General features: G+C 47.6%; 1 protein-coding gene across 1 annotated transcript; it reads right to left on the bottom strand.

The window, feature by feature from the left end:
* Positions 1-899: 899 nt before the first annotated feature.
* LOC148219601 (serine/threonine-protein kinase PAK 3-like) lies at positions 900-14,438 on the bottom strand. The gene is made up of 15 exons (XM_088156374.1): positions 14,363-14,438; positions 13,039-13,043; positions 12,841-12,927; positions 9,771-9,905; positions 9,166-9,498; positions 8,707-8,874; positions 8,231-8,396; positions 7,868-7,931; positions 7,130-7,178; positions 6,250-6,362; positions 5,212-5,329; positions 4,421-4,520; positions 3,772-3,968; positions 2,628-2,765; positions 900-1,236 (listed from the first exon to the last, which is right to left on the bottom strand). The coding sequence occupies exons 1-15, from the start codon at positions 14,436-14,438 to the stop codon at positions 1,144-1,146; spliced, it is 1,842 nt and encodes a 613-aa protein (XP_088012500.1). The 3' UTR covers positions 900-1,143.

The raw sequence follows: 14,438 nt of genomic DNA, 5'->3' as shown, positions 1-14,438 counted from the left end.
CTTTAAAATTTGAGCTTGCTTAGCCTTCCCTCCTAACCCTATCTCACAGCAGGAAATGAGTAAATAATTCTAGTGGGTGCACTGGTGATTTGGGCAGCACTTGACCCAACACATCAATTGGTGCATTGGCCGGGAAATTTCAGAGTGGCCAACTAAAACCACTACATGAAATTGGTTTTTCTTCCAGATTTGGACTGGAACAAGAGCAACTCAATTCTGATGATGCTCACTCAGATGTGTTACAGCCTAAAATATAAAGACAAGATCACTGCAGACAAATTTTACTCAAATGATGAAATTCAAATAAAACAATAAACAAAGCAAGCCCAAATTGGAAAGAGGAATAATTAGAAGCAAGCAATCCATGGAGATCCTTGATGCACCAACTTCATGTCAGCTGGTGACATGGGCTATGTCACCCCCTCTGTTGTGGATAAGCTTTCCCCCGGGTGAAGGACCCCAGAGCAGGGCTGGTCTGCACATCAGAGAATGGGCGGTCACTGAGACTCTCACCAGAGGCTTTCCAACACACACCCAAAGCTTCTCTCTGCCCACCCGTTGGTGAGAGGCTCTGTGCCAGCCTGGCAGCTGACAGCCTTGTGGCTCTTGTCTCCTCCCCAAAGGTGCTAAGCTTGGCTTTGTGAATGTCCCCAGTTCCTGTGTTTTATCTTATCTTCATCAGGGAACAGTTCAGGGCCCCACTCCAAAGGCCTATTCAGGATATGGTGGTATTCTGTTCAGCTGATGTATTTCAGTTCTAAACATCCTTCAAGAAAATGCTGAAGTCAAAAATTGTAATATTTCAGTTTCTGACACATGGTTTGAAAGAAATCTTCCAGATGATTTGAGGTTTGAGAAAATGTATTTATTTACAATCCTACTCTATAATCCTCTATAATCCTTGTCTACAATCCTACTCTGCAGTCCTAGTCTTCAATTCTACTCTTCAATCCTACTCTTCAATTCTACTCTTCAATTCTACTCTTCAATCCTACTCTTCAATCCTACTCTTCAATCCTACTCTTCAACCCTACTCTTCAATCCTACTCTTCAATTCTACTCTGCAATCCTACTCTTCAATTCTACTCTGCAACCCTACTCTACAATTTTAAACTGGTGGTGGAGCACATGGTCCAGATGTAATTATGGCAGCTGTTTCTCCATCATCCTTTTCTTCATGGAAACTATCAGTGGCACCAGGCAGGAAGTAGGCTCGACGGATGCTACAAATGGATGCTGCCCACCGGAAAATAAAAACAACAAAATAAAAACATCAGCAACAAAAAACAATGAATCAAGATTTCCAAGCTCAGTGCCTCACAGGCTCAATCAGGATTGCTCTGGTTCACAGAAAGATGCAGAAAGAGAACCAACAGGGCCATCTGCACCTCAACCTTCATGTGCAGGACCTTGCCATCACAGGCAAACCTGGCCCAGAATCCCACTCATCTCTTTATTCTGGTGTCTTCATCTTGCTGGGGACTTTGCCCTGCCAGGGCTCTGGAAATGGTGCTTTCTATCCTTGGAGTTTCTTCCTATCAGGAAACTCCAAAGGCTCACATAGGTGCCTCTCTTTGAAAGACAGGCATCATGCTAATTTCCACAGGGGGACACAGCAGTGTCTACCTTTCCATGCCCTGCCCCTCCTGTGCTGGATGGCACCTTCCTTCCTTCCTTGCCAGCAGGGACAGCCGAGTGGCACTGGGTCCTGCAGTTCCCTCTCTGCCACACAAGCTGGCAGTAACCCTGGGGCAGGTCCTGTCTGCTTGACCATGCCAGGCAGCAGATGGGGCTGGGACAAGTCCCTCTCAGCTGTCCCTGTTTGCGTGGCAGAAACCTCTGAGAGTGGTGTGGGGGCACAAACCAGGGCCCCTCAGAGGCTCACAGTGAGCCTGCCACAGCCCCTCCTTCCCACAGCCAAATCTCTGAGTGCTCAGCCAGGACTGGCTTCCTTGGGTTCTTCTATCAACATTTCACACCTCTGGATCCAGAATTGCTCTACTACAATTCTTTTGCCATTAGATAAAACTGTCCACACCACCAAATTACAAAACAGGGCGACAGAAACCGTCAGAGAACAGAGCACCTCTCCTCTGAGGACAAACTGAGAGACCTGGAGTTATTCAGCCTGGGGAACTATAGGCCCCAGGGAGACTTTATTGACACTTGCCAGAACTTCAGTGGGGGCTTCTGAGGGAGTGTGGGACACCTTTTTTAATATGCCCAGTTACAGTAGGATGTGGGCTAATATTTTTAACCAAAAAGGGGATTGAGTCAGAGTAGGTCTAAGGAAGAACTTGTTTACTGGGAGCATAGTGCAACATGGGCAAAAATTGCCTTGAGAGCTGGTAGTTGCCCATGCCTGGAACCATCCCACATCAGGTGGGACAGGGCTCTGAGCAACCTGATCTCCTTCAAGATGTCCCTGCTCATTGCAGGCCACTTGGACCAGATGACCTTCACACCTCCCTACCAGCCCAGCCCAGTCTAGGATTCCTCACCATTTTCATTGGAAAAGCACAAGATTGGAGGTGAGGAGGAGGGGCCTGATCTGATGCCTTGGCCTCCAGTGGAGGAGGAGCCCATCCCTCAGACACTCTTTCACCTGCAGCCCCTTTGCATTTTACCTGCAGGAGCTCCTTGGCAGACCAGCGCCGAGCCTCGTCTGTCTGCAGGCAGCAGCTCAGGAAGTCCCGCAGCAAAGGCGAGAAGAGGTTGGGCTGCCGCAGCTTTGGTCTCCCTCCTGTGGCTATCGGGAGTTGAGGCTGGAGAAAAAGGAAACACGAGGCTCAGCCTGCTCCTTTCACATCTGTCACTGCTCTCCCAGATGCCATTGTTTAACCTGCACTCTGCACTGGCAGTTTCTGCCCTGGCAGAGAGGCTGAGATGACTTTGCTGTACCAACAAATCACCCAAACCCCAAAGCAGCCACAGCTTTTCCAACATGCAGGGGATCTCACCTTGGCAGCTGATCTCATTGACTGACCTAGTTAGTGGGAACTACATCCTCAAAAGCACATTTGGTTCCCTGGGGATTCACATGAGCTTAACAGGCATTTTGGAAGAGGGAGTTTGCTATATGAACTAACTCTACAATTTCCAAGGGTAATTACAGGAAGGGCATCTCTGCAGTGCTTGTTGGTCCCTTAAGCAGAGCTGCCATAAAACAAAACTCATCAAGCTTGTTGTCCACTTCTTGGTTAAAAAAAGGAGAAAGCTAGCCGAATTGTTTGTTTTGCTTTGGTGGTTTTTGTTTTTCCTTTTTCCTTTTCCTTTTCCGTTTTCCTTTTCTCTTTTTCTTTTTCTTTTTCTTTTTCTTTTTCTTTTTCTTTTTCTTTTTCTTTTTCTTTTTCTTTTTCTTTTTCTTTTTCTTTTTCTTTTTTTTCCCTTTATTCTTTTTCCTCTATTTTTCTATAAAATTTAATCTAGGAAGATTCAACCTCCAATTTAAGGATATTTAAAACATATCTAAACATTTCACTGAAAAATTCACTTCCTTCAGTAACACAGCTCCAACAGTGTTCAAAAAGCAAATGAGAAATGTCAGGATAGGCTGGAGGCCAAAATGGCACGTTGCTGAAATGGTTACCTGCCACTTCCCTTCTGAGGCCACCAAAAGTACAGCAGATACTGATGACCTGCAGCGATATTTTTAGAAAAGGACCTTGATGGAAGTGGTGCCAGCAGATGGCAATGGGATTTTGTCCAGTGGCACACAGAACATGGGACAGGTGGGAAAGACAGTGGGATCAGTAAGTATTTGCACCTCACCCAGACAGGAGTTTGGTTCCAGTGAGGCACTTCTCCTTCCACCATTTCAATGCCCACGATTCCAAGAGACCAAATGTCCACTTTGGGGCCATATGGCTGCCCCATCACAACTTCAGGTGCCATCCACCCAGAAGCGCCGGCCACTGAGTTCTGTCTACTCTGCTCAGGGGTGAACTGAGCAAAGAGGCCAAAATCAGCTGTGGAGAAAACAACACACCATGAAAGCCAGCTCTAATTAGGAAACCAAGCCAAAGAATTCCCCACTCTCACTCTAAGAATGAGCTGTTGATGAATCTCCTGGAGAACTGGCCATGCTCAGTTTCCTGGGGGCTTTAGCCAAAGTAGTAGGGAATTGTCCAATTCCAAGAAAACCCAGGATTTTAAACGCTGCTCAGAACAGTGGACTTTATTCCCCTGAAGGTTTACATTGTATCTCCCTCCCTCTGGAAGGGACACACACAGACCAATGCCACCCTTGACTGCTTGTGCTTCCCTATCGTACCTCTGTGCATGTTGCAGCTGTGCCTTCAGCTCAAAGCAGGGACCCCTGAACTCCCACCAGCAGCATTTTTGGGGAGCTGGCAGTCACTCAAAGCAGCCCCACACCCCACATCCCTAGAACTCTGCCCCTGACCAAGAATATACTGACCCAGCTTGACAGAGCCATCGGTTCTCAGAAGGATGTTGCAGCTCTTCACATTTTGATGGATCACGTCATTTACATGAAGAAAATCCAGTCCTTGCAGGCACTGGGAAGAAAAACAGAAGCGGGAGGGCAAACATTAGTGATGTGAGGTCATCATACAAGAAAGGAAACAGCTCTAAATGATTCCTTTTCCAGCAGAATGAAGACTAATGGCAGAACACAGTGCCAGTGAGAGGAAGAGCTTGCTGCTCAAACACCAGCAGAGCAGGACCTTTCTAAGGAAAGGCATGTCAGCTTTTGGAAGAGCAGCAGCAACTGCTGTTGTAGACTGTGCCCTGCAAACCAGCCAGAATGACTGCTGCTGCAGTGGATGTGCTCAGAAGTCAAGAGCATTTTGGGTGCACTACTATCCTCTTCAGCTGAGGACTGTGAGAAATGAGTCTCTCTTTTTTCTTTGCTGTTTGTTTCAAATCCTGCCACCAGCACCTTTGTTTTTACAGATAAGGAATGCAGTGCAGACAGGCTCGAGGTAAACCCTCGAGGCAGGGTGGAGAACAGCAAATACAAATACGAGAGACAGAGTGAGAATACAAGAGCAGGAGAGAAGAGTACAGGAATAGAGGACAGTGAGTTCTGGGGCACTGGCACACAGTTGACTTGAGATGCTTTTACTTCCCCAGAGCATACCAGCAACACAGAAACAAAGCTTGGCACATGAAATCTCTGCAGTTTTGAGCCCCAGTTTCCCAAACAATCCTGACCAAGCCCTTGGAAGCACAGGTGGAAACCCTGACCTCCCGACTGACAGCTGCCATCTCATCCTCAGACAGGTACATCTTGCTGATGACATCTCTCAGAGTGCCTCCATCCATGTACTCCATCACCAGCCAGAATTGCTTATCCACAAGGTAGCTGAAAGAAGGAAACAAGGCTGTGGATATGAACGTGCATGGCTGTGTTGCTGTTTGGAAAAGACAAGCGTCATTGTTGTTCCCGGGTCTCTTTGTGATGAGGACACAATGAAAGGAATAGACATTCCCTCTAGGCTGTGCAGTGTTTCCAATCTGTGCAGACTCAAGGAGAATGACACATCTGTGCAAAAGAGATGTGTTAGATGGCCAGCAAATGAAAAGGGTAGTTCAGTAACAGATAAAAAACCTGTCACACTGTGTGTTTCCAGAAAAAAAGCATCTAGTGTCCCTGGCATGCACAGCAATGGAAAAGAGTGGACACAATCCAAGTGAAATCCTTGGTGCTTTATCCACATGTAAGAAAACACTTGAAATAAAGGAAGCCCCAAAACAACAAGAAGGAGATGAACATACAAGCTATTGATTTACTAAGGCTAATGACACATCTGTGATAAATAGATGTGTTAGGTGGCCATCAAGTAAAAAACCTGCTTTAGTAAGAGATTAAAAAACCTGTCACGCTGTGTGTTTCTGGAAAAAAAGCACCTAGTGCCCCTGGCATGGACAGCAATGGAAAAGAGGGGACACAATCCAAGGGAAATCCTTGTTAGTTTACCTGCATGCAAGAAGGTACTTGAAGTAAATCAAGCCCCACAACAACATGAAGGCAGTGAATTTATCGTCTATTGATTTAGTAAGATACGGTTGATCCAGGTTTTGAACAATTTTCACACTACATGTGCCAGGGAAGACTCATTCAGACAAGATGCCCTCTCTTCCCATCCATTGAGGATGAGCAGAACAATACTAATTTATTAATAATTAACAGCTCTATTTTCTGCCAGGGACAAATGTGGGTTTTATCCTGCGTGTTTGCAGTATGTAAACAAACAGTCATGGGACAAAAGCACAACAGCTCACCTGTCTAAATAGTTGACCAGGTTGGGATTCCTATTCTTCTTCATGACCATGAGTTCATTGACCTTTATTTCTATACTTGTCATTCCTTGAAGATTTATTTTCTTTATGGCCACCTAAAATGACATTGAAAATCAGTAACTTGAGAAGCTGGTGGCACAAAACCACAGAGCACACATCGAGTGAGTGATTTTGCAATGACACAGCTGAGCTGATTCAAAGTGCCTTGTGATTAGACATTGGAGTAATTAGGAACTGACATTCCAACAGCCCATTTCTCTGCTCCCTTGGGGGCCAGTTACAGGACACATGGCCATTGATGTTTTGCCTTGTCCATTTGGTAACAAAGATGTCTGACCACACAGTAACAAAGCTCTGCCCACACTCTCTGCTGCTCTGTCTGGGATTCAGAAGTAATCTGTGCCTTGGTACTCTCTGGATACATCCTGGGCTCTAAGCTGGGCTTGAGGTTTTCAGGGACACCTCACACATGTCTCCCTACACGCAGTTCCCAAGTGCAGCACTGCAGGGGGCTAAGGAGCTACCAGGAACATTCAGATGCATTTGCTGGCAGCCAGAAATGAGAATACAGCTCTGAAGCTGTAGCCCCAAAGAGCAAGGAGATGCTCTAAGGCACCACCTTTGTTTTAGCAATTGAGAGCGAGTGAGCGCATCCTTCTCTGAAAGGAACCGCTGCCCTCCTCGCCTTCCTTCTGGCAGCTGAGTAGGACAAAGACTGTCCCAAAGGCAATTTCCAGGCTGGCACCAGTCTGTGCTTCTTGTGCCTTTTCTGCACAGCTCTACCCAAAGCTCCAGCCACAGCTCACACCAGAGGGGAAAGCCCTCAAGGGCTGCAGAGTCTGCAGGGGCTGTTGACATTCACCTCTCTTCCTCTGGTCTTGTCGAATGCCCTGCAAACCTCTCCAAAAGTCCTAGAAACAAAGCAAAGCAAAGAAAGGAGAAGCCATTTAGAATTTGGAGTGAAAGCCAAGGAGGACACCAGTCCTGTCAGTGCCTAAAACCTGCAGGATGTGGGATGGGAATACCAGAAGACAACTGATACGTTTTCCTCTCAGGTGTGGAGGCACTGAGCCAGCTCCTGGAGTGTTGGGATTTACTGCCTCAGCTCAAAAAGAGAGCTTATTATCTCATCTCGAGTTTCAATTTCTAAACTCTGCAGTTCTTATCCTGACCATGGAGTATTTCATTCAGCAAACTCTTGGAAAGAACTGTTCCTGGGAACAGTTATCTCACAGCTTTCATAGGGGGTAGGTTGCTATTTCAGGCAAGCAAGATCCTTCTGCTTTCATTAGTGTGGCTCTAGGATTTGGAGGTATTCAAAAATGCTAAGGAAATTAGCACAGAGCTGTCCCACACTTGAGAGACAAGGAGATCTTCCAGGTCCTGTTCCTTGTTGCTGGCAAGACCTTGCCAGCATGGAGATGTCTTTGGCATTGCCTTCTGACCACGTTCACAAAGTCTGACCAGTAATGAGAGATGGGACAATCTAACTCCAGTGTCTGAATATGTTTGCAGCTTGCTTGACTTCACACTTGATAGACATTCTACCAGCAAATCACCTGGCCCATGTTTATGTAAAAGTAACTGTGGTTGGACTCACCCGCTGCCAATATTTTCCAGTTCAGTGTATTTTGTCACAGGATTTTCCATGGTCACTATTTTCCCTGAGAGAAACAAAATGCAAGATGCTCACTTGAAAGCAGAGGTCCCAGCTTCCAGAAGATCAAAAAGGCAGCCCCACTGTCTGGGTCTCTGAACCCTTTGTGCTTGGCTGGGTAACAAAAACAACAGCCAGACAGACAGCTCTGCAGCACAGATGGCCAGCACAGAGAGTGATTTTTCCACAGCAGTTCCTATAAGGATTCCTAAATGTCCCTGTGGTACCAGGCTCAGGAGGAATATTTGGTGCAGCTATGCTGACACATGCACACAACACACTGTCCCTCAAATACACAGGACGTACTCAGTAGCTGCAGGTACTTCTCCTCAGTCTCCTGTCGCTGAGCAGCAGCTGTGTCAGTGCTGGAGATGAACAGTCTGCCCAGGCTCCACTTCTCAGGCTGGGGAACAAAGGCTCCTTTAGACAACGCTGCTGCTGCAGCAGGTTCAGTAACAGAGCCTGTGTAGATCTGAGACAAGTAATGAGTTTATCTCAGAACGGTGGCTGGCAGAGATTACTTCGAGATCCCTTTTCAAATGCAAGCCCTCAGGAAGATGTTTTCAGCCACATGCATGGCTATTAAAATGGATTATTTGCATGTCCACTTCTCCAACTGGATGGGTCAAAATCAAAGGCTGGTTTTACTCAAGTTCAAGGCCAGATTCATGTTCCATTTTCATGTTTTCTGAAGGATAACTGCCACAATGATCATTCCACTTCCTCCTTATGGATTCCTTTCCCCTCTAATGGCTGCAGACACACTTGTTCAAATGTTCTACCTCCTTCCACTCAGATCTCTTTTCCTCCACCATCTTTGGGACGTGCCCAACCTGCAGCATCTCCGGCTGGGACAGCTCCTGTGCCTCACACCGACCACGGGGCTTTTTGTTTCCAGTCCTTTGCTGGAAGTCTTTGCAGGCTGGCAGGTGAGATGTCAACACTTCCACCTCAAGTTAAACAGAACAAAGCAGTCAGAGACTACAGCTTGTCCCTGTCAGCCAAGAGTCATCAACTGTGAGGAAAGGGAGAGAACAGGGCTACAGACAGCTTGTTTCAATCCTCCATCTGGGTCACCATGTCCCACTGTAAAAATACCTCAAGAACAAGGAACACAGTAACCCTACAGAAGGATTGCACCCAGAGGCATCACCCCACCCCCTGCTACTCTACAGTGGAAAGGCAAGAAGGGCAGAAACCACCAGTTTGGTGACTGCACTGGCTATTGCTGTTTCACTCACTTGATTTTGTACAGCCTCAAGCATGGGATTATGTTTCTCTCTGATCATTTTTGTTTCTTCCTCCAGCCTCTTCACTCTTGCCTTCATCCTAGCCTCAGTTTCCTGCAGCTCTGTGTGCAGCTGATCCTTGAGGTTCCGTAAAAAGCAAGAGAAATAGTTCTTGAATGGAGGGTCTGCCACTCTTGCACTCACCGGGTTTTGTTGATTGTCTCTCTGCTGATGGAGATTCATCTCCTCCTGGATGCTTCTCTTGTCCTCCTTGTTCCTCCTCTTTACTGCCATGGTGGCAATCTGAGGTTTGGGCAGCTCTCCTTGTGGCTCTGCCTTGATGTTCTGTACACACAAATGCAGAGCAAATCACAGGGAGCTGTCACCAGGCTCAGCTTTTTCCTCTTTCAGCCTCAAAATCAAATTCATTCCGCCATTCTTTCTACTTCCCTACCCACCACTGCTTCCATTGTAACCCTCCCATCCCTGATCTCTGCAGATTACAAGGCTCTGTGCTTCCAGTGCCTGTGGCACTCCTGGCCTCCTCAGTCCCAAGAGCTCTGTTTTATGTCCCTGTTCCTGCCCTTCACTCTGTCACCTGCTTGAGCCAGGCTTACCTGGACATTCTCCTCTAGCTCTTCCACCTGCTGCCTGAGCTGCTCTTCCTGCTCTCGGGCTGGGCACAGCTCTCCCTGAGTCTGCCCTGGCACCTCTGATAAAGCAATCTGCTCATGCTCTTGCTCCAGAAGGGCCTGCACAGAAAGCAAGAGGAGATGGGTTTCAACTTCCCATACAACATTTGTGGGCCAAGTCTCTGAGACTGATGGGCTCACACGTTCCCAAAGCACTGTGCTGCTGCTCCCCTGGCTCATTCTCTGCCCATGGGGAGGCACAGATTCCAAAGTGACACTGGCAGTACAGTCAGGGTCCATCTGGGACTGAAGCTCCAACAGCCTCTCAGGCAGCTGACAGGGAAGGTGTGGCATTTCTCAAGGCTCTGCTGAGGGCCTCCCTCCACTTCTGCTCTGTCCCCTTTGTCTTTCCATGGTGACAGACACCCAGCCCTGTCCCACAGCTCCATCCTGGCTCTGCAGGTGGTTTCCAGTGTGGGCTCACTCCTTGTGACAGACACTTCTGGAGTTCATGTTCTCTTCAGGCCTGCACCACCATTCCTGCCTTTCTGACATCTACTCTCTTGTTAGAAATCCTGCTCAATCAGGAGAGAAGGATGCATGCACAGATCCTCTGATGGAGGTCAGAGAGCTTCCACAGCCACCTCAGTATATGGAGGAGGATCAAGGTGTTTATTCTTCCTCTCTTGTCAACTGAGAATTCAGACCAGCAGTAACAGAGACCTTCTTAAGGCCCCATCAACAAATGAACTTAGACACCCTTAGGGATGTCATTGAAGAAAATCATGTGTCATGTACTGCATGTATGACAAGAGTCACCAAACATCACCTGAAGCATGGAATTGTTCCATGTCACCAGGACAGGGAGAATTTAAAGAATAAACTGGGGGCTTCAGGGTAGAAGAGGCTGGAGGAGGAAAACAACTCTGAGGGAAAAAAACCAACCATTTCTGGAGGGGAAACATCTCTGCCTGCTCGGGATCAGTTGAAACAACATGTCTCTGCTCTTCTCCCCCTGAAGGGATGCCTGTAGGGGAGATTTGCAACTCCAACTGCCTCTGACCAGAGCCAGGAAGAATCAATTATGGAAATATTACATAGGTAGATTGATAGCTAGACAGATAGATAGATCTCATTTATGTAATTTCTCTTACTATAATTTCTGTTATGACACACATCAACACCAATGCAACCAATGCCCCCATCAGCAGCAATCCTGAACTTGCTCGCCTGTTGCATCAATAAACCAAACTCCTGGGGAATCTGGAGCATGTAGGTCATTATGGAATGAGATCAAACCCAAAGAACTGCACTGGGAACTGCACTCTTTCTGCATCTGTGTTAGGGCAAGTTCTTCTCTTTGTAACAAGCACACTGATGGTGCCAAAGTGGCTGTAATCAGAAATTAAGCCCAGCCCCTCCCAGCTCATTTGATCTCTGAGAAGCAACCAGAATTCAAGGTTTTGATTTCCTGCTAAATTCCCAAATCTAGTCCTGATTGTATTATTGGACAATTGCTGATCCCCAAGGCTGCCAAAAGATAAGAGTGGTGGTAACATGAAAGTGATGTGCAAGATCAAACTGGCTGGCCTGGCATCAGAAAATCTCCTTGTGCTCCAACGTCCCTGCCCCAAACTACATCTTCTTGTGCAGGAAATCTTGAGCAAAAGCACCTTTGCTTGCTAGAGGAAGAAAATAAACAGGTCTTCACCTTCTAGCAGACCAACAACAAACCCAATGATCAAATTGTCACCTACTCCAGCATCTAAAGCATCTGGATGCACTGTGGGGATCCTTGGCACAGAAACGGCCCTTGTGGGGAGCACTGTCACCTAGACAGTCATGGAAGTGTGCCTAGAAGGTCCCTCATGAGTCTCCCTTTCCCCAGGCTATAGCTCCCTCAGCACCTCCTCACTGGCCTTGTGCTCCCACCCCTCCCCAGCTCCTGTGCCCTTCTGCGCACACGCTCCAGCCCCTCAAGCTCTTTCTGCTTCACAGCTGCCCACATGTGGACACAGCACTCCAGCTGCCGCTGCAGCCCTGCCCAGCACAGGCCACAGCTCACTGCCCTGCTCCTGCTGCCCCTCTAGTGCTGACACAGGCCAGCACGGCCTTGGCCTTCTTGGCCACCTGGGCACACGCTGCCGCATCTTCAGCTGCTCTTGACAGGCACTCGTGGCTCCTTTTGTCCACCTTCCATATTTGACTTCAGATGCAGCATCCGGAATTCCAAGATACCTCTCCTCTTCTTAGCAACACAGGACACTAGTCCAAGTCTTTCAACTCTTCCCCCTCTGCAGGCACCAATGGCATTTTCATATGCAGTTATCAAGAACAGAATAGACCACACAATAGAAAGCATCAACAGACGCATGTAGCCTCTGGTTTTTGCCCCAGCAATGGGTCCACAACTATGCAGTTTTTGTCTTTTGCCACACGGGACATGTGCAGGCCCATAAGGATCCACGGACACACAATCATCTCTTTGCAGCTTCTCTAAAATAAGCCAGCTCACACTGCACTCTGCTACTGACCACTCTGCCTGAAGAGGCAAAAGAGCAACCTGGCAATAAAGGCACCAAATCTCTGACTACCACCTGCCACTCCACAATGTGTCTCTGAAATACTGCCACATAAGCAGAGCCAAGAAGCTCGTGGCGACAAAGCGCCCCAAAGAGCCTGTGAGGTCAGATCAAGCATTTCTCTGCCTCTTGCTCCTCGGCCACCCTGTGGAGTGGCACAGGTCTCTCCAGACCGCCGTGTCCCCTACGTATCCAACGTGGCTGAGCTCAGTGCCTTGGACATGCTCCCTCCTCTGGGGCTGGGGAGCCTTCATGCTTCACGCCGGCCCCTAGCAGAATCCCAGCAAGCTGGGGCCTAAAGACGACACAGCAAAGCCCATTCTCCAGCTCTCACGGCTTTGCAGGGCAATTCCTAACTCCTGACAGGACTGCAGCACTCAGCAACCTGAGCCACCAAAGGCAGGTCCTGGCTGGACAGAAGCTTGCAGCTCTGTCTTGCACTAAAGACAGCAGCAGCCACAACTGGCACTTACCGGCTCGCAATATTCAGCTTCTGCTGTGACCACACTTGCAGGTTTGTGGCCGTTTTGCTCCTCTTTGGCCTCATCTCCAGGAGCAGAGGGAGCCAGAGGAGAGTCTGCTCTTGGCTCAGGGTTCTGTGGAGAGAGAGAAGCATGAGGGACAGGCCATTACCTATCATTTATATACTTAATTCTGTGCAGCTCTACAACCTGATCTACAAAGGCAAAATCATCAACTGTCATCACAGTGCAATTCTAAGTTCACTCTGACTAAATTCAGATGGGCTGGTTCAACAGAACTGCATATGGCTCTGAATTCAATATTCCACCCTGGTTACTATCAGCAAGCAACAGCCTCTCTGAAAACTGAGCTTTCAGTTCTTTAAAGCTGTGACATGGAAAATTAGGAAATAGCCAGTAATGCCTTTGCTATTGCTGCTTCAGACATGGAAATGGATTTTTTTACAGCCCACCCAGCTGGCCCTCCACCCTCTACTGCCACAGGCCAAGCTCACTGCTTTCTCCTCGTTTCTTACACAACAGCAACATCAAATGTTCCTTTCTCACTCACCTCCCATTGGGCACCTCTGAATACACGTCTCAGGTGACCTGTAGTGGGCAGGGAAAATGAAACAGATTCCTTGAGACAACTGCCTGGGCTGATCAATCCCACAAAACAAGGCAACCCTAATACAGAGCATTTTCTGTTTCACTACAGGGGACCAGGAGACACAGCTCTTGTGCACTGCCAGCAAGAGAACAGGACAATATTCTTGGCTGTGACTGCGCTTTGGCCTGTTTTGCCAGCAAATTCATACAAATTGGATCACTATAATGAAAACAGTTCTTTAACACTCAATGCTCCTTTTCTGTCCGACACATAAAGCAGCCTTTTTTATCCTCTCCTTCAGACAATGTTTTTTTAAATTGGTTCCATGCACTAATTCTCATTAACTTGCTGGAAAGACTTGCCCAGAAAAGCTTCCACAAGATCCCTCTGAACTGTGGAAGTTCCAGTGGCAGTGAAACAGCACAGCAGCAGCTCCAGGGTTCGGGAGCAGACATTCATTGCTTTGCAGTTTGCACTTCATTGTAAAGGGAATCACTATTTTAACACTTCAGAAAGGGTCAAGTTAGGCAGGCAAATCCTTTCACGACAAAATTTAGAATAAAGAAGCTTTCTCTGAATTCTTGGAAGAGCTGCAGAAATTTTAGAAGGCTTTCTGAGAAGGCCTCCCAGTTTGCATTTTCAAAGTTGTCCCGCTTGATCCAGCAAAGTGAGGAAATGTCAGACTCTGCTGCCACAGACTCTCCCGTGGAGGGAATTCAACCCCTGTAGGTTCCCGTGCAAATGCTGCCCACAGACCCCTGGCTACAGAAACCCTGTTTTTAGCGGAATGTGTTGACAGGAGCTTTCCCAAAGCAGTGGCATCCCAATGCTCTTTCTGTTTCAAAATCAACTCAATTACTAAGAAAGAGCAGGAAGATATACAAAAGCCAGGTTAGGTTACACTCAAGGGAAATCTCTACTTACGTGCCAGGTGTGTCAGGTAATAGCCGGAATAACCAATGCCATAAACAGTGCAAACTGCAGCAGCGAGTTGCTCCAT

The sequence above is a fragment of the Sturnus vulgaris genome, chromosome Z (genome assembly GCF_052056855.1).
Source record: "Sturnus vulgaris isolate bStuVul1 chromosome Z, bStuVul1.hap1, whole genome shotgun sequence".
Classification (NCBI taxonomy): Eukaryota; Metazoa; Chordata; class Aves; order Passeriformes; family Sturnidae; genus Sturnus; species Sturnus vulgaris.
Note: the sequence above shows the minus strand (reverse complement) of the source record. Positions and strands in the feature narration are given on the sequence as shown.